Here is a 21,419-nt window from a genome sequence, read left to right as displayed (position 1 = left end):
TTAAACATGAAGACAAATATAACTTAAATATGCTTTTCCTGACAGTAATTTCACAATCCTTGTAGAAGAATATAATTACAGCCAAACTTTTCAAAATTTTTAACAGGAAAATTGTAGATTCATTATAAGAAAAGTAACTTCTATTTTACTACCTTTTTATAGCCTCTTTGATATCTGCCCATCTCTTCATAAAGCTTAAGCTTCATCTCTTCCTCAGAAAAGAAGGAATAATTTGCCAAAGGTAAAGATACACTGGGTTACACACTTTACCCCTTAATGCTTATATACAAATGTATTCCTATTCAGTTTATCCATGAAAGCCAAGCAAATGTTTCTTGGGATCCTGTGGAACTGTAAATTAACAGTAAAAGGTTTCTACTCATAGCCACACAACAACAAAGACACTAACTATTCCCTTACACTGTAAATTTTCGTATGACAATTCACTCAGTTCCACAGCCTTCCTTATAACAACTTTAATGAACTTGCACATGAGGAGGTTCAGCAGGTTTCGGCTTAAACAGATCCTAGGTTTTACTTACTTCTCCTTCAGTGGGAGATTTTGATGCCTTACCTGTAAGGTGCCATGTTTGATGAAAAGCTGAATTAAAAAATGTCCTATTGTTTCTGGGCTCTGTTCAATATACAGGAGTTGTCCATGAGAATTGTGGGTCTTAAATTCCAAATGGATCAAGTTTTGCATGTTCAAATGCAAGCCTTGAAATTCCAGGTAAGAATCACCGTAATAGCGAGCACAACTAAAATCTGTAAATAGAATTTGGAGACATATCAGGATACAAAGACATTTTTCTTCAACCTACTGCTTTCTTATTCTGCTAATGGTAGCAAAGATATAGCATACTCTTTTACATCTGTCAAGGAGACAGAGATGAATCTGAAAATTGATGTTAGTTTTCTTCTGTCAAAGACTAACGCTGAGAATTTATAAAACTAGACATAAAGGTTTAGATCAAATTAGGTTAAGCAGACAACTAGGATCAATGCCTGAAAGAAAAGGCTATGAAGATGATAGCACTTGGAACATATCTAGCAGCTTTGGCTCCCCATAAGTCAAGAATAGCTTTTTCAAAGTTAGGCATTCACATAGTTTTTGATGCAAGAATGAATGAGTTTTGAAGTCTTTGCAGAAACAACACAGTATGGAAAGGGAGGAAGTCATTGCACAACCTAGTTATGAAATTGCCATCTTAATCAAATATGCCAACTATTTCTGTCAAAAAAACCCAATGGAATGTTGCTAGGGTGAAAGTTAAAAATTTCCCTTATGACTACATCTAGCTTGTCTGGTTTATCTAGACTCCTTTAACCTCCAGCACCCCGTGCCTTACCTAGCAAGGGCAGATGCAACTCCTGTTTACATGGAAAAAGTATGTGAATACATGGCTGCAAGCCAATCAGATGACAGAAGAGTACACTTAAAAGGGACTTATTTTTCTTTTTTCTCCTCTCGTCTCCTCAGATAAAAAAAACCTGTACTTTATTCTCACTGATATTCATGTCTTTTTATCTTCCTAGGGCCACAAATGATGCTGCCTGGTAAAACAATACAGTCCATTATTCTATGGACTTGGGGCCAATTTGGCTTCTAATAGCTAGTATATTCGTGCTACTTACCAGAAGGCTTTTTAAAGGAATCAGCTCGGTAGTAAAATTGCTGCAGTTGCTTTATGTCCATAAACATGGAAAGAGTTATTGAGAGAAAGCACTGAAGACTATTTAGCAGGCTTCAGGTTTTTGTGAAACCCCCCAAAATGTGCTACTTGAATCAGAAATGGCTATATACCTTCCCACAATAGCTGTTAACAAACCCCACTGTTGTGGTTTTATCTATATTGTCACATTGTAACAGCACACAATCTCTTTTTATAGAACACAAGCTTTGCTTATAATCCTTCTACTGCACTTACATGCAGCTTTTTCGTTTGACCTCTGAGTTGGCTTCGTAGATTGCTATTTGTCCTACAGCAGAGCGCTCATCACCCGAGCCTTTAGAAAATAAAAAATAAAAAATTGAAGCTGTTTTTTATCTTTGACTCTGAATGTTTAACACTCGCTTTCCTGAGAAAAAGGAAAGCCCTTTGGCCTATAAAATCCTTTTAGCTGTAGCTTGTTCCCCTGTGTACGTACGGCTCTCTGCATTTTTCTGTTTACAGGAATTCACATTAATGTCAGAATGTTAAAAGGTTTGAGACCCAGCCGGAACAGTAAGCACGTACACAGACAGGTCTGCAGCCCAGCCGACCAGCAAGCTTCATTAATTTTTGCCAGTACCTACTGGGTTTCTTCCATTCCAGTGAGCTTCAACTGCATCAGTTTCAGAACAGAGGTATTGAAATTTAAAAACTCACGAGAGCTAGACAACTCTTAAGTCTTCTTTTTTAAATGCAGGTAGAGATAAAGGGTTGTCAAGCATTGGAATGGGCTGCCCAGGGAAGTGGTTGAGTCACCATCCCTGGAGGTATTTAAAAGATGGGTAGATGTGGTGCCTAGGGACATGGTTCAGTAGTGGACTTGGCAGTGTTAGGTTAGTAGTTGGACTAGATGACCTTAAGGGTCTTTTCCAACCTTAATTATTCTAGGATTCTATGATTCTATAATCAAAACACTTAATATACTCGTGAGTGTGTGCTCCTGTGGATAATGGAGCTTCTGTCTCTGGCTATTTCTAGCCATTCTGTCTAATGCACACTCTGCAGTTTGCATGGGTTCAGGCACAGAGCATTATAACACTTTTCTTCTTTTGACTGCTATTCTTTTTTTTTTATGTTACACTGTGGGATAAAACATTCCTGCTCAAGCTATCATTTCCCCCTCTTTCATGGACACATCTTTTACATCATTTCCCATTCTTTTAACTAGAAATACCTTACAACATTCAAAGAGAAGGCATCATTGCCTGTGGGAAGGACAGTTTCATGAAAAATATGAACAATTAATTTCCTATTTGGAAATTTTATTTATTTTTTATAAAGAAGGAAGAGATCTCTTATGACAGTATAAAACTATGGTCATAAGAAAGTTATGTTTAAAATTGAGGAATGCCAAGTGAAAAAAAAGTTTTAGAAAGTGAAATGTAAAGGTGTCCTGGGTTGAGAGACACAGGACTAACTTGTTTTCTAATGCTGGGGAAAATTGCACTTTTAGAATACTCTAGTGTCTGAATTTGTGAAAATATTTACTTTATAGCCAGCCGGGCTCTGTGGGATTCAAGGTTTTAGTGTTTTCGAGCCTTGCCAGAGGCAGGGACAAGGAGGAGCAAGGCCTGGGCATTTGACCCAGGCTGGCCAACAGGATTATTTCATACCATGAACGTCACATTCAATATAAATTAGAAAAGTTTGCTGCGTAGCTCTCTCTCTCCCTGATGGTGGTGGGTCCAGACAACTCCTTGCCCCGGTGCCGGAGCCCTGAGGCCTTCCCTTCCTCCTGAAGCCATTGCGCTCCCAGTGTCCGACATTTGCTGTCCCTGCTGGGAGTGCACAGCTTCCTGCTGATAGAATTCCTGTATATCTTCTATCAGTATCAGGATTAATACTGGTTCTTTAGCATTATTGTTAATTATTTAGTCTTAGTCTATTAAATTTATTTATATTTCAACCCTTGTGTTTCTTTGCGTTCCCCGATTCCCCTTTCCGTGTGGGGAGGGGTCATCGGGTGACAGAATAATTGTCTAACAACAATAGGTTGTTATGGGTTCTCTCAAACCATAACAAAATGTCAGAGCACGGACTGTTTCACTGGGCTGGGGACAGATCCCTCCAGCCCAACAGCCAACATACAACGCCGGCCCACAGCCCAGGCTTAGGCAAACAGCACGCGAGGAGCAACAGTCCTCCTGGGCCAGCCTCTTGGCTTCCACCATAAGCACTGCTCCGTCTCCCTCAGCCAGGGTGTGCATACGTGTGGCCTCCCACACTGGGTGTCCACCCGTGCTCACCACCTCCCGTGAGTCTGGCTGGCAGGCAGGCCAAAGATATAAGTAGCTGCTCAGTGTCCTGTCCCACCAATGGCCACCCCAGTGGCTGCTCCATGAGCCGCAGCCGTCTCTCAACCCATCACTGCTGCTTGTAGACTGCTGCCAGTCTCACCTGATGCCTCTGAAGGCTTACTGCCCAACAGGGCCAGGATCTGGGATTTTGCATAGGGAGCAGCAAGGCTTGCCCAGCCCACACACAGTTAACTCTTGCTACTCTTCCACGTGGGCACCAAAAGTGCTGCCAGGGTAAGCGGAAGCATCAAGAGTGACTGCAGTGCTCTGGGCATGAAGGATGAAGGCATGAAGGCCCTCAGTCCCACGAGCAAGGGGGAAAGCCCTGACCAGAGGCTGACTCATCCAGCAGGTCAACACCTGGCTGTTTTACTGACACATCTAACAAAGTCACTGTTTTTGCTTGTTAACCTAATGAAGAGGACTTCAGACCACGTGTGCTGGGCGACAGTTCCCATAACCTGAAGAGAAGTGAGGGAGGAGCAAGCATGACTGGGCAACCACATGATGGGATGCTCTTGCAAGTAAGATGACCTTAACTGGTGGAAAGGATGGACAAGCTCCTCAACCACTGACACTTCACGTGAAGAAAAGAACAGTACAAACACTGCAAAGAATTACAGACAGTTGTCAGGTGAAACACCATTATATTTAGTTAGCCCATTCCTTTAAGTTACAAGAACACCTATAGAAATTTGAAGCCTAACAAATATTTTTGTGAACGTGTTCTTGGGGAGATTAGTGCTGGTAACAATTCTTCAATGGCCTTGAAACTAATAATTTCATTTTAATTAAGTCTTCAGTCCTCTAATTAGGATGGCACAATGCAAATTCAGCTGCGATACTTTGCTGTGAAACTCTGTCTCTGGGCTTACTTCTTTACTTTCTGAAGAACATGGGACATACATGGCCAAAAAGTAAATTTTATTAGTATTACTTTTATCTTGAAGTTAACTACTGAAAAAAAAGGAAGGGAGATTTTTATAACCAGTGTTTCTTAGTGGTAAAGCTGATTAGCGGGAGTTCCATTTATAGCTGGAATTTGTATCTTCAGTAAAATATTACTGTATTGCTCTGTATATTACTGTAATTATAAAATATTACTGTATTACTCTGGAAAAGATTTTCAAACAGTGACTCTCTATATAAACTAATTTATTTTAATTTTTTTTTGGTCAAAACTACAGTGTATTCAACCTTTGCCCGTAATCCCAATAAATAATTGCAAACACTAAACTGCTGTTTACACTTCCTTCATTCACTATTTTTCTGTGTCACTGTATGTGTACCTAGACCACAGTTGACAATGAGAATTCACTTTTTTCAGGTACACACTACCTTCTCCTATAGGTATGCACAGTGTTAATGATGTGATTCGATTCCATTTCAACCACTGCTGAAGGTTCCCACATGCAAAAAAAGAAAAGCTTCACATGAGGAAAAACAATTGCCATGATGGAGCAAGGGTCCAGCATGATGTTCATGCTGAAGATGAGAAGCCTTCAGGGAAAGTTTGAGAGGAACCTAACAGCAGCCTTTCAGTACTTACAAGGAGGTTATCGAGGAGATAGACAGGCTCTTTATAGACAGGAATGTCAGGAGGATAAGAGAAAACAGTCTTAAATTGAAACAGGTAACTTACCAGAGTAGAAATATGCTTGCTGTGCTAACTATAAAGAATTCATGTCTCCCCAGTTTTGTGGACTCTGACAGAATATAAAAGCAGGGTGAACAGATAAGATTAGTCATATGATGCCTTTGTTTTCAATCTCTTTCAAAGCCTTCTGTCTCAGGTGGCCTATGCATGTAGCAGTGTTTCTTCTTTACACTCAGTATGCTGAAAATACCTCAGCTTTCACTTTCTTTACATTTCTGTGTTTTACCTCCAAAAACTACATTTCTTTGAGGTTTCACATTTAATGAGTCATATCAATCAGCCTCTTTGGCCTTCTAAATAAGGTCAATGAGTCCTGGAGGACAGCCACAGCAAAATAAGCCATAAGTTTTATTCTTTATTCTCTTAAATATAGTAACCTACTTCATATTTGTAATCAGTGTTTAAAAGGTTTTAGTGTATTTTCAAATGAGTCACATGTCCTTCTATATGTTTTATTTAGTCTTTTCGGCAGAAACACCTTAGACAGAGCCAAACAATGATCTTCAACCATTATTTCTGCTTCCAGATGCAATGCTGTTTTGCTGTGATGTGCCTCACCTTTGGTTCCACATAACGTACCCACAGTTACAGTGAAACTATGTTTTATGCTGTCAAAGAAATCTGTGCTGCACGACTACCAGAGAATTATAGTTAAGTTTTTCTCTCAAAGTTGAAATGTTCTCTAATGTGGCATGCTAGACAACAACAAAATGTGGTTAACATCCAGAACCGTTGCCAGTGGAGCCCACAAGCAGCTTTCAAGCAAAGAAAAACAACAGTTAAGAATAACCCCTCTTTACTCTTGTTTTGTTATGCTTATACAGAGCTACAGGTTTGATCAGACTGCAAAATTCTTCTGAAAGAAAAGCAATGCTGTTTTAGAGCTCCTGTAATTCACAATGTCTACACTTCTAGCCTAAACATACATGTACACACATGTACAAACACATACATAGAATACAGTTGCCTTAAAGGGATGGAAAATCAGATCCTAAACCCCAGGAAGCTCCTTCCCTTTGCCTGCAATTATTGTATATCTTTCCTTTCCTCACACATGCATCAGTCACGCCTGTTGATCCATGTTTTGATTCTTAACTCCTTCACGGAATCATTTTCAAAAGTCAGTCTGCAATGCTGTTGCTAGTGAGATCTGCACTTACCCGCCCTGTTCATCCCATAAAGGGATTTCTATTAATTCTCAGTTCTCCCCTCCATTCTATTCAAGAGTTATAAAATACAGTTGGGGAAAAAAAAAAAAACCACAAAAGATTTTCTTACACAATCCATTTTTCAAGTTAGTTTTCAAAAAAAGATATATAAGTACAGGTAGCACAGATCTTTAGAAAACAAGAAGGTATAAAGAAGCCAAGACTACAATAGAGATTGAAATTCAGAGATTTCTAATCATACAAGTAGCATCATTCTTTAATATAGACTTATTTTATGGTAATTGGAAATAAAATCCCTTTTAAAAAATGTAAATGATTTCTTTGTTTATTATTTACAGTATTTGGATACTGTGGCAAAAATGGGCATGAAATTTTTTTATATCCGGGGATAATAGTAGTTTATATTCACAGTAATAGTTTCTATGTTCTATATAATGAGATATATAGAAGTAATACATATCAAATTTCTGTATGTATAAAATACATAAATGATACTTTTTTAAGTCTCTTGGGAAGGATGAAGAGAGTTTCTTTTAAAATATTATAATTTTTTTTTACTTAGAAAACTCATTGAATGTCAGCAAGTAGCTCTTATTTTGTCCCTTTTCTATAACTCATATGGGCCAGAAGAAGAGGTTCTGGAGAGCTCCCCATGGAAAGGAAGTACTGGAATGCTGGATTGTGCCCAGCAATGCGGATTATGCCTCCCATTGGCATATGCTATGTGCCAGTAAAACGTTTGTCCTCCAACAATCTTTCAAAGGTATAACTTAAATGAGTCCATTTCAAACTAAACGAAAATCAGATGTACCTTTTTTTTTTTTTTTTCACCAGGTATAACAGCTTGGAGAGCTCTAACACCTCTACCTTTATTCATAAATGCAGAGAATTCCTGAATACTCAATTATAATGCCTAAAACGAAACTCCCAATTTCTGTCGATTTCCATTCCGATTTTCATTGAAGCCTGCATTCTGACAGCCAAACTGATGGCCATTTACAGATACTCACGTCAGCACTTTGGATTCAGTATCTTTCCAGAATCACCTAGTGCAGGTAAACTGCAGCTATGCTCTACCTTGCCAGAACAATTATAACTACACTGTATTTCTGCAAAAAGTTATTTGCTATTTATGCAGGTAATATATTTGTGTATTTCAATACCTTAAAGCTCCATATTTATTAGCAGTTAATCTACAATCCCTGGTTTTCCTCTCCCCTCTTCCTTATACTTACTGAATTTGGAGAACACCATGCCCATGTAATGTGACCTTTTTCTACCACTGTTACTTGCCTGTGAGCAATGCTTTAATTGCCATTTTTACCCCCATACTTTGCAGATGTCAAATTTCCTCTGCTTCTTTTGAACTCAGCCATTTATCAGGGCCCACTGTAATGTCTTTTCTTGGGTTTAGCAAAAACTTGCTGGGGCCCTGTGCCAAAGCATCTTTTGGTATATGCCTCTGATGTTTAAATCAGACTGACAGAAATGTCTTCTCTAAAAGTACGGCTACAGAAGATTGCTATACAAGACATGTCAACCCGCACAATGGACCTGAAAATCTTGACGGTTTTCTTGTCTTTGCATTTACCACTGAGAGGGTCATATTAAATGCTTCTCCAGCTACCATCACTGCTAAATAAATTCCACCAATAATTCAACCAGAGAATACAAGTGAGCAGCATAATGGAAAAACTGCTGATATCGAGAAAAATTTAGGATAAGATATATGTAATACAGCTTAACCAAGTTCAAGGTTTATAAAAGTGAGAGCATAATAAAAACTCTGAGGCATTTATTCTGTTGGGTTCTAATAATAAAACTACTTAAAATGTCTACAGATGAAGAGGAGCATGACAATCCTGGAAGTTTCAAGCATTTCATGCATGAAGTTCAACCAAGCCAAGTGCAGGGTCCTGCACCTGGGACGTGGCAACCCCAGGCACAAATACAAGTTGGGTGGAGAATGGCTGGAGAGCAGCCCCGAGGAGAAGGACTTGGGAGTGCTTATGGATGAGAAGCTCAACATGAGCAGGCAGTGTGCACTGGCAGCCCAGAGAGCCAACCGTGTCCTGGGCTGCATCAGGAGAAGTGTGGCCAGCAGGTCTCGCGAGGTGATTCTGCCCCTCTACTCTGCGCTCGTGAGACCCCTCCTGGAGTACTGTGTCCAGCTTTGGAGTCCTCAACACAGAAAGGACATGGACCTGTTGGAACGGGTCCAGCGGAGGGCCACGAGGATGATCAGAGGGATGGAGCACCTCTCCTATGAAGACAGACTGAGAGAGCTGGGGTTGTTCAGCCTGGAGAAGAGAAGGCTCCGGGGAGACCTTATAACAGCCTATCAATACCTGAAGGGAGCCTACAGAAGAGCTGAAGAGGGACTCTTTGTCAGGAAGAGTGGTGACAGGACAAGGGGCAATGGTTTTAAATTGGAAGAGAAGAGATTTAGATTAGATATAAGGAAGAAATTCTTTACAGTGAGGGTGGTGAGGCACTGGAACAGGTTGCCCAGGGAAGTTGTGGATGCCCCATCCCTGGAAGTGTTCAAGGCCAGGCTGGATGGGGCTTTAAGCAACCTGCTCTAGTGAGAGGTGTCCCTGCCCATGGCAGGGGGGTTGGAACTAGATGATCTTTAAGGTCCTTTCCAACTCTAGCCATTCTATGATTCTATGATTTCTGTTTTAATTTGGTGTTCTGCTCGCTCATTCTTTGAAAAAGTATTATTTTGGTCTACAAATAAACACCCACAATACATTTTCTAGAAAAATTAATACATACAACAAGAACAGTGAATGCTATATGCTTATGTTTATACTGGAGTGGAATAGTGGAATTGTCTGATTTTTTCTAACACAAAAAGTACATAAAGTACACCTGAAACAGTAAATAAATTATTACTGTACATCTAAAAATAATAATTTCCCTACATCTTTTCACACGTATATTGACTGCAAAGAACTGAGAAGATGGTAAGTCATGGCCCCTCCTTGAACTCAGGAAAAAGCGGGGGCAGAGTCTTCTAGTAGTAACCTATTTAAATTATATGCGACACCTGCAATATAATTAGTGCAGGAAATTGTCTTATTATTATCATTAAAGTATAAATAGTTCCTAAAGCAGGATTCTGTTTCATGCTTGAGTGTGGATTTCAACATCAAATACACTGCATGACTAAGTTCATTAATTACAGTATTAGCGTAGTGAGATGAGCTGAGGGCTTGCATGACCGCTATCTGCCAGTCGCAGAAGAGATTTCGCAACACGTGGGCTAGCTCAACAACATACAGAAAACGGAGAGGTGTGTTAAGTTTTACTGCAATCAGCAGGTGAGTAGAAGAGATTCTTTCACTGAAGGTATAGAAACATAAATAAATAAATAAATACATAACCAGGAAAAAGTCAGTTGCGTGTGGTTCTGCTTCAGCTAAAGCCTGTGTTGTTTCTTTCCTTTTTAAATGTACCATAAGGGACATCGAGAGGATCAAGTATTATTACAGCAGAAATTGGGAGCAGCTCTTACCTTGGGGATAATTTGGCCTGCTCGCAGCAGAACTTCACAAGTCTTGCTAAAATCGTTCCCTTCTGACGCCCTTTCTACAAAGTGCTGGCAGTTGGCACACAGCCCGCACCAAGCCCTGTGCCACTGCTTGCATGTTGATAACCCCCATGGCTAGAAAGCATTAGAGCTACCACTGGGAAAGAAGCAGATGTATCCATAAGAAACTGAGCTTTTTCACGTCTACTCATAAACCAACTTGCTATTTTCAGTCTCTTACAACTAAACTTTGAACAAACAGAACTGAAGTAGCTTAAACATCTTATCAACTATTTTAAAGATTAGAACCAATCTAATGTTCTATGCTTTTAGTTGAGGATGCATGTATGGTATCTGCTGTAGCAGAAGGGTAATGGAACTCTCTGCAAATAATTTGTTCTTGTTACAGATTCAAATCTTCACAGATCCAACATTTTTGTTTAGCAAATCAGCTTGAATTTGCTTAGCACCTCCCTGTATGGGAGAAGCGACACTCAGGTGATTTGCTGAGAAGTATTCTCAGGAGTGTGCTTCTTCCTGTTGAAGGCTACTGGAGAAATTCTTGTGGACTCCTCAGATTAAAACTATGCTCATCCTGAAAACCACCTCTCCCCAGTCACTGAGGAAATACTGTGGCAAGATGGCATTGTCAGGCTTGCACAGTGGCTATGCTTTTTCCTCATAAATTATGGTAATTACTTTTACCTATTAATGGCACACGCCTCACTACATTGACAGCTATGTTTTATCTGTTCTGTATTATAAGTAAATATGTTGCATTTACTGCAGTTGCAACTTTGCATAAGCCCATATTTGCCCAATGAGTTGCAGTCAAAATGGCCAAATGCACATCTTTGTCTTCAGTGTGCCTTTTTTGGGTCATGGCCACATATGCCACCTCTCAGAGTGGTGACAAAACTGCTACTGAGCAGGTGTGTCAGCTGCAGAATCTGTCTTTACCTTGGACATATGGAACCTGAAAACAGTCCCAAGTGATGCTCCACCTTCAGACATGGATAGTATTCACAACAGAGCCATACCAAGCTGTCATTTACAAATAGGGCTGATGCTATTGATCCTAACAATGAAGCCATGATGCTCTGGAGTAGTACTTTATTCACCTCTCCTGGAGAAGTTGTGCCTCTTTCAACTAATATCTTCCATGTAGTACTGCGTTCAGTCTGCCTGTATCTCTCTGCTTAACTTTTCCCCAAAGTACTTTGCAGTCCAAATACGTTGATGTTTTATGCAAGTAGTACTAAAGCATTCAACTAAGAGTGTGGTGAGCCTCATTTCTACTTCCTTCATCTTACGTCAGGTAGCAGAAGCCTGTAGGCTGTTTTGTGTGATGGTATGTGTTTTACTCCCTCTAACTCATGAGTTTTAGTGAAGACTTGCATGTACACAAGGTGTCAACAAAAAAACAGTTGGTGAATGTTAAAAACAATCTTTCATTGTTCACAGTTTTAACCTCCTCAGTGATGTCAAATAAAGGAGGCATAATATAGATAGAATCATAGAATTGCCTAGGTTGGAAGGGACCTTTCAGATCATCTAGTCCAACCATCAACCTAACACTGACAAAAAACATCACTAAACCATGTCTCTAAGCACTATGTCAACCCGTCTTTTAAATACATCCGGTGATGGTGCCTCAACCACTTCCCTGGGCAGCCCATTCCAAGGCTTAATAACTCTTTCCATGTGAAAATTTTTCCTAATATCCAACCTGAACCTCCCCTGGCGCAACCTGAGGCCATTTCCTCTTGTCCCATCGCCTGTGACTTGGGAGAAGAGACCGACCCCCCCTGGTTACACCCTCCTTTCAGGGAGTTGGAGAGAGTAATAAGGTCTCCCCTCAGCCTCCTTTTCTCCAGGCTGAACACCCCCAGCTCCCTCAGCCTCTCCTCACAAGACTTGTTCTCCAGACCCCTCAGCAGCTCCGTTGCCCTTCTCTGGACCTGCTCCAGCCCCTCAATGTCTTTTTTGTGGTAAGGGGCCCAAAACAGCACTCGAGGTGGGGCCTGACCAGTGCCCAGTACAGGGGTATGATCACCTCCTGAGTCCTACTCACCACTCTGACATCCCATTTTCTGTTTCACTTTCCGAGTCACGGTGGCATAGGGTCTATTAATGTGAACAAGTACTATGGAAACAAATGCTGCCATGAATTTTTAAGAATATAAATAAGGTATGAACTGTTAATAACACAGCAGACCAACGTCACACCACATAAAACTCAGTGAATGTACTGAAGGTCACACAAACGAAACTCTGATTAAAAACAGGATCCGGAAATTTAGTAGGTATCATTTCTGACACATAACCTATTACAGAAAGCCAAAACTCAAAACCTAGCATAGATGGTTCATAAATGATATAGATAATATATAATATACAGTCCCAGCTGCTTCCCTTCCTGTTTTATATGTGATCTAGTTACTTGCAACATATAAATGCAAAATTCTTATTTGATAGCCTTTTAATATGGGAACTGGCAGCTGAAAGGACAGGGAAGATTCAGAATGATAGTGCTGCTTAGGTAATTCATTTCAAAATTTGAAGTAATATCTATGCTGAAAAATTTAAGTTTGGAGTTCTGGAATAAGTACTGTAGAATAATTTCCCCTGTGTAGAAGAACTTACAGTGCAAAAGGAAGCCTTCACACAAATTTTCTGTAGCAAAGATTTTGCATGAACAGTGGTGATGATTAAAGTGAGCAGACACAGGACATCTTCCAAAATAACTACATGTATGGAATTTGTTTACGGTAATGAAAAATGAAAAACTTCTTGCTGCTTCAGAGTAAATACACGTGTTTGTATTGTGCTTGACTAGAGTGTCTTTGGTTTAAATGCAGACTGGACTCTGAAGAAACTACATTGTGGTACGGATAGAGGCTTTCTAAACAAGGTTTTATGGAAAGTTTCCCACTTTTGATCATGATATCAAGATAACCAGAAACCTAACTGCAAACCTAACCCAGGGACATGGCTGAAAGATAAATGATTTAAAAAAATCCCTCCCCAGATATGTATGCCAGATGAGAAACTAGGAATATATTATGATTCAGATAAGCAAGTAACAATGAGGAAAAGACAGGAGAGGATCCTAGCTAGTAAGAGAGAGAGAGCAGAAATGAGAAACCAGGAATGAGAAGTGATGAAAGTCAAGTCATTAATGCAAGTTGAGAGGAAGGTGAGTGTTAATAGCTTCAATCTAAAGAGCAATATTGCTGGCCTTTCTGAAACTTTGAAAAGGCAGTATTGTCTGTGATCAGAACTCAGGTGGAAGCTTTTGCAAGATGGGTATGCCATCTGGCCATCTGCACCAGCAGGGGAATTGACTTAGTATGTAGACGTCCTGGCCAGCTTTATGCTTATGCTTACCCAGAAGTAAGGTGAAGCAAGTAGGGACACATCACGTCACAAACCCAAGACAGCAATAGCTCTTCTTGTACTGGTGGCATGGTATTGAATCTTCCATAACTAAGAGGAAACCAAAGTCAGCTCTAAAAATTCTAGGAGATAAAAATGAGGGGCCTAGTATTTAAAAGGATCTTTCTCTACAAAGGGACCTGAAGTTCTTCAAACAATCTGCCTGGTACCGTGGTTCAAAGGGATGCATCCAGACATCTTATTCAGATTTAAAACAGAATGATCATAAAGTGATGGTTAGAATAGAAAACACTATACTAAAATTTATAATTCATTCCACTGGGCCTGAAATTACCACCGCCCTAATCCATTAAATGCGACTGTTACATCTCAGAATCAAGACAGAATTAGGAAGAAGATGAGTAAAAACAGTATCTACACTTGATACTGTTTATCTCTAAGGTAGAAATGAAAAGAAACCTCAATTCTTATTTTGCAGGGAATAAGATTACTTTTAGGTCGGTATAAGGAAAAAAAAAAAAAATCTTTGTTACATATGCCAGCTCTTACCATAAGCAAAATAGCTCCTTTATATCAAGTGAACTGTCTAGTCTAGAAGTCTATGGTAATATTTACATTTGTGATGTACACCATTTATTTCTGCTGAATATTCTACCAAGAAGATGTCATTTCAAGTTCTCCGCTATTTTTTCTCATACATATTTAATTATAAAACTAAAGCTAACTTAAAATACAAAAGACCCCACCAGTTTCTTTCTTCAGATACAGCACCTACTTTTGCAAGAGGTACAGGAATACTCTTTGCTGATGTCCGTATTAATCAGAGTCATTCTCTTGCTCTGTCCTAGTATATGGGAAATTGCTGCACAACTTCATGAGCTGGTACAGAAATCATGCTGGTTTTATACATTTTTTAGCTATACAAATGATTGCACTTCCTATGTCACAATAACCCCAAATTTTCCTCTAGTGGGGAGTTACAATTCCTCTGGGAACTGGGGAGCTCTGACAATTGGTATTTGGTAATTCACTTGCAAGACACATCTACTGAGCTCCTCAGTAACTTTAACAAAATAATCTATTTCTTTTACCAGTTTATCAGCAAATTCCTTATGGGTATGAAAGTTTATTCCACTCAAAAATGTTGCTAGACCACCAAATGCCAAAGAGGAAAAAAAAGAAAATCTACAGTTATTTATGTTTGAGACTTTTTCTGAAGCACAGCATGGGTTCAGAATTAGTGTTAATTAAAAGAGTCACTTGGTCAATGGCTGAGTTATTTAATTTATGCATAGAAAAGCTGGAAAGCAGCTCTATATCACGTTGTCTTCCTGTTCAGTCCATGGAGAAGAGTGCCCATTGGGAAGTTCACCCCACCCCAAGACAACTTTCTAAAAGAATGGAAAGAAAAGTCTGCAAATGCTTCTTTTTCCACTACGGAAAGATCCTAGATCACCATCTTATATTTGTCACTTGGAGAATTACTAATGTATTAATGTATTAATGTATTAATATTAATGTATAAGGGAAGTGTCTTGTCCGAGGAGACAGAAGAAGTTTTTGCTTGGTTTTATAAATCTCTGTGCATACAAATAGCAGGGTCACTACAACTGTAGTCTGCTTCAGGAAGAGCCCCTTACTGTTTTGATTTTAAATGGACCAGTTGTCTATAATTTCAGGCCATGTATTTCCTAATATGCCTTCCCCCTTCTAAGGTAAAAACTGGATATCAATAAGCCAATTACAGAAGAATCACTATTTCAACTTTATACTTATTCCTTAATAGCCTTTATAAAATTTTCTGATTATGATTTTTTATATTGCTGAAATTATATTAAGTAGGTGTAAACCCAGTGAATTTTCTACATCTTGTGCATACCACTAATATTTAAAAACAATCTGTATATTTATTTTCTAATAAAAAATTGTTTTGTAAATAGGAGGACTGTAAAACACCTTGTCACTTGCTTCTGATACCTCCAATCTTCATGAAATGTGAACAATCAAGACAGAAATATTTGAGGAATTTGAGGAAGGACTGATGTACAAAATTACAGTTTGTACAGGAGCTGGAAGTAGAATCATCTCGTTTCGCAGCCAAGCCCATGCAGAATTTTTAGGTGTTGTTCTGTTATTCAATTTTCTGCCCAATCTGGAAATATGCCAAGCACTTCTATCTAAATTTACTCGTTAACTGTCCCAGAAATCTAAAATTCACCTCTGATAAGCCCAGTGTTAACCCGTCTTATATAAAATACCGTTTAAGAAAAACAATGTTGTCCCTGATACTTCCACCTAAAGATTATTCAGGAAAAACTACAAATACTGATTTATGTTTAAACATCACCCAGCAGCTGTCACTGAGGAATTCTTTACAAACACTGGATTCTGTTTTGGCCAAAACAAAGAGAAAAAAAATCTGAAAAGATACGTTACTATTTGGGAGTTGGAGTAATTTGTATTTTATTTCTTTAGAATGTTAGACAGGAATTTTCAGTAGATATACATAAGGACAGAAGAAAACCTTATTTACACCAAAAAAAAAAAAAAAGAAAAAAAGAAAAAAAATCTTTATAATCTTGGGTACGATAGTTTTTCATTTACCCAACTCCGTTTAAAACTCTCTCCAAAATTCCATTTGATTTATCAGAAATGTTAGGCATGAAATGTAAGCAATTTGAAACAACTATTTTCACATATAAAAAATATGAAAACAAAGAATAGCTGCCTGCTATTGATATCTGTATGATAGATAGGATATTTGCCAAAAACATTCATATGGAAATCACTTGGTTAAAAAGAAACACTACGGGATTTAAGATTTATTGTATTCAGTTCTTAATATGTCAAAAGTAACAAAATAGCTGCAGTGCATTTAATAAGGACAGGAGCATGTGCTGTGCACGCTTTTGAGGGAACAGTCATTAATGAAAACCAGAAAGAGCCTGGAATACAAAGGCTTTGTCCTGAAAGGTGGTGTTAGCCCGGTGCATAGAGATTTAGAGTGTAATCTATAGTATGGAAGTATACAATGCTTGTATTACTTAGGATAGTCTTTCCAGTGTTAGAGAAATAGTGAGAGCACATTTTATAACTGTTGTTGATGCCATTCACTGTGTCTTCTTTAATTGATTTGTAAAGGTCCTGTTCTTTCTCTTCACAGGGTGGGAAATTCACAGTCAATTTGTTTAAGTAAAATTTCAGGCTAGCAAATAATGACGGGGCTTAAAAGCCCCAAGTGAATTTGTTTCTATCTAGTATTATAAATAAATGTTGGGGAGATACTTAAAAAAAACAAAACAAAACAAAAAAAACGGAGAAAGACCATTGCACAATTAAGGCCATATAAAAGATCTAGGTAGTGTCTTTTACAGCCCACCCCCAAATTATTATTTTTCAATTGAACATAGTCAAATGATTTGATGCTAGTTGATCCAAAACATCAGAAATTTATCTGATATCTTTCTGTATCTTTCTAGTGTTTAAATTCAAGGCTTTACTTGAAAGTTAAATCCAAACATTACTAATTGTTAGTATTAATAACTACATTCTCAAGAATAAGAAAACTCCATGGCTTATATTTTCATCAGCTTCATTATGAAGCTTTCCCTTCTCCACAGGTGCAAGTTTAATCAACTTGCTAAGGACAGAACCAAAAACAGAGTGATGTTTAAAACTTGGGTGTTGGAAAGGTCTAATGAAAATCAGCTTCCTACTGTACAGGAAATGAGTAAAAACAGCATTAAACCAATCAGCACACTGAGCTTTGTGCACGGCTTGAAGTTCTAAGGACTTAAAACCAGCTCCTTTATTTAAAATATAAAGCAGGCTTCTCCATCCATAACAAGTATAGTGCTAAGCCCTCTGAAGGAACGAGCAACATTTTCTTCTCTTATATGGACAGTGGGCATATTTAACACATGACAATTATTCACACACACACACAGATTACAACCAAGGAAGTGACATATATATTACAAAACCACTCTGTCTGAAGAGGTTTAACCTACAGCTCTCATCTTCCTTTAAGAGTGTTATGGATCATGTTCATGTCTTAATAATGTTATTCTGCAGAAGTGAATGCAAAATCCACTGGGACAGAGACCAGGAGGGAGAATTCCAAGACTTCTAGCCGTCACCTGGACAGAAATCTCAGAGGACTTGTGCATTGTAACAGGATTTCAACCGTACCACAGGCACAGAGAAAAATGAAATTTAGGTCATCTTTCTACACTAAGAAATTCTGTTAAAAGAATGCATCACTTTTGGTTGGGGGCCTGGAACAGAAGAGATATATTTGCAAATGTAGTCCAGGAAAGGTTATGGAAATATAGCGGTGTCTATCAGTTGCATTAGGCCTAGAAAAGCAAGAGGAAAAAAGGATAACATAGCTTTAATGGGTTAAGCCTCTTATTTAGTCTGAATATGGTATAATGAGATATATTTGGCTTGAAATAATCAAAGCCAATGTAAAAATAGCTATCTAAAAGTTCAGTTTGCTAAATGATAAATATTCTGCTCTTGTTTTTTACATAATTTAGGGAATTGCTGTTTGAGCACCATCTCCATTAGAGTGATCACAACCAAATCCCTATACGGTAGCTTTCTGCCCCCCTAAAATGGGATCAAGAACTATGCAGTACTTGGGAAATTAAGCCTTTTTGAACAATAATCCAAAACCTGCATAGGAAGCAGGAACCTATCTAATGCTAGATAATAGAAACCAGGGAAGACAGCAGCTGGGACTCTGACCCTTCCTCAGCTGCCAGGTGTCTGATTAAGGATCACATGCAGATCCGACCCCTCGGAAGCTGAGTGCCAGAATTTTCTGCTGTGCGTTGACACATACAATTCCACTTTCAAAGAACTAAACAGGGATCATTATTTTCCTTTACAGCACTGCCAGAGAGGTGATGGTAGTGCCACTGTTCAGCTTTTATGCTACAAAGCAATTATTATACCGTTCAGCCAGTGAAAGACCAAGGTTCATTTTTTTCCTCTGTCTAGGACTCAATATCTGTATCTTCTATGTATTAGCAAATGGCTTAGCTACTAGATAGAAAGCTAGCCCAGAGGGCATTTTGCCCCTCAGAGTGGCAAAATTCATTAAAAACATAAGTGAAGAGGAAAGTATAGATTTTGTAGCCTTAGAGGACGGCACTTATCTGAGAGCAGGGAGACACAGGATGACTTGGATTTGCTTTATGGTGGATGGAGAGAGAGGAACTTTTATAACATGATTTATCTGAATAATTTTAGATGCATTCCTTGAGATGAATCACACCCTAAAACCATCTGTTTTTCTGCAGTCTAGTGTCAGATTCCAAATCCTACCATAGGCAAAAGAGAAAACACCGTTTATAAGGTGCCAAGAAATCAGTGTTTTAAAGGTCTCATAGCACATACTATCTAATTAATAAAGAAATGCCTCATTAATTAATGCAGTTAAAATTGTTTTACAAGAAATTCTTTCTAGTATCTATCCATTTTCTTAGCTGTTATGGTCATCCTTCTTTGCTGTCCTGCTGGGTTCTGAGGTGGACTCTTCACTCTTTCTCAAGAGGGATGGGGGTGGGAAGTTGTAGGGGGGGGTCACGGTGAGCTGTCAACATTTCTTTCTCTTCAGGCTTGGGCTCTGCTTTGGTTCTTTTTCTGTGTCCCTGCCAGAGCCCATTTTCTTCTCCAAGCTGCCAGCTGCAGCCTGGCAGTGACTGCGGGGCAGTGTGTGTCACCCCCTCCCCAGCGGGGCCACCCCCAGAGCTGAAGCTGGAGCAGGGGAGGCAGCAGCCACTGGCCCCAGTGTAGGGGTTAAACCAGTGACACCCGGCTCAGGCCATGGAGAGGCTGAGCCCCTGCACGGCCGGGTCAGCACACGGCCGGGTCAGCACACGGCCGGGTCAGCACACAGCCGGGGCTTCCCCTGCTGAGGGCAGAAATCTTATTTACTGGGCTGCACTACTTACGCCACTCCCATATGGATATCACAATAAATCTCCGATCTTAGGCATGATGAACTCTATCTTTAGTTTCTGAAGTCTTGCTAAGGACAAACTGGACTAGTAATGATCAAGATCTTAAACTGCAACAGGGTAGGTTTAGACGGGACATTAGGGAGAAATTCTTCACAGTAAGAGTGATCAGACACTGGAACGGGCTGCCCAGGGAGGTGGTTGAGTCACCATCCTTGGATGAGTTTAAGAGTCATTTAGCTGCGGTGTTGGGGGATATGGTGTAGGGAAGAACTTTGTAGAGTAGGGTAGATGGTTGGACTCGATGATCCCAAGGGTCTTTTCCAACCTAGATGATTCGATGATTCTAAGTGTAAGACAAATTAAGTCAGCCAAGTTGACTTTTCTGATGTGATTAAAAGTTACCTTACATGTCCTTGAAAGCCAGGGGGAAAAAGAAAAGGAGCAGAACGGGGCAATGTTGGCACCAAAATTGTTAGTTGATAAAAACAACCATACACCTGCAAGTGTATGAAGTATCTATTCAGTTGGCACGCAGAAGTAAAAGAAGTTAAATTAATCAAATTAAATCTTCACCTTCATCTTCTCTCACAGTTCCCCCAAATCCCCTAATCTCTCAGAGAAGGAAGCTTCACATTCAAGGAATGTGAGACGGCTCCAAATTCAATGAATTTAAAAATGAAACACTACGGTTTTCCAGATGAAACAAAGAAGTAACTTGTACTACAGCTTTTGTGGACACTGAATTAAAGAATGCAATACCCAGTTTGTCTTATTTATTCATCACTCAATACATCTCTACTGATGTTATTGCACAGATCCTGTTTTTTCTGCTCTGTTGAAAGGATAAAGACAGGAGTATCACATCAGGACTTTACTGATCACTCAGTTGTTTCTGGTCCTAATTTCCATGTTAACCTAGAAAATAACATATCTGATAAAACTTTATCCATCGGTGCTTCTGACATTACAGAAGCAGAAAAAAAGGGAAGACATCTCATATTCTATAAAAAATATTACAGGAAAGTCCCTTGCACTGTCTCCTTTGTTGAGCAAGTCCTTAAAATTTTAGGAAACGAACACAACTATTTATTTTATTTTCTGTTCCAAGTCCACTTCTGCAATCTTTGAAGCCCTCCTTAGGAAATGCGGATGGACAGGGCAACCCAGACAGAAGTCCAGGGCTTTTCAAAGCCTTGAGAGACTGTTTACTTTTCAGTCATCAGAACCAAACAGAGAGTGTCTAGAACCTGCACTCTATTAAATACATAAATTTTTAAGTTGCTAGTAAAGCCAAGGTAACAAAAAGGTCACAAAACCAGTAGCAGATGCATCTTTAGTTACCATTGTATTTGGTTACCATGATGTTTGATGCATTTTAAAGTCTTCTATTTCCACATGTGCTGATTAATCATGAAGTTTTAAGTCACATTCATGTCAAGAAAGAAAATAAATTTCTATTTTTAACTACTAGAAATGCTGCGATAAGAACTGGTCTCAGTTCTATTCTGAAGCCAGGTTTCTCACGATTTCTACTATACAGCAACTTGAATTCAAAGTAAATCAAAAGGCACATCTATTTTTAAAATATTCCAGTCTCTCCTGGAAGGGATTCCAGTACATGTTCAGATTCATCTGTAGATTATTAAGGAAAAAAAGGCTATTTTAAGGTTAATTCCAA

At 39.1% G+C, this 21,419-nt stretch overlaps 1 protein-coding gene across 1 annotated transcript in view; it reads right to left on the bottom strand.

Annotated features, from left to right (window-relative positions):
* The window catches only part of EYS (eyes shut homolog), an 895,325-nt gene that overhangs the window by 292,112 nt on the left and 581,794 nt on the right, over window positions 1-21,419 (bottom strand). Inside the window, exon 33 of the mRNA XM_074153627.1 lies at window positions 575-765. Within this exon, the coding sequence (XP_074009728.1) occupies window positions 575-765 (191 nt within the window). The remainder of the gene's footprint in view (window positions 1-574; window positions 766-21,419) is intronic.

Source organism: Numenius arquata, chromosome 9 (assembly GCF_964106895.1).
Source record: "Numenius arquata chromosome 9, bNumArq3.hap1.1, whole genome shotgun sequence".
NCBI lineage: Eukaryota > Metazoa > Chordata > Aves > Charadriiformes > Scolopacidae > Numenius > Numenius arquata.
The sequence above is the reverse complement of the archived record's forward strand: the minus strand, read 5'-3'. Positions and strand labels throughout refer to the sequence as shown.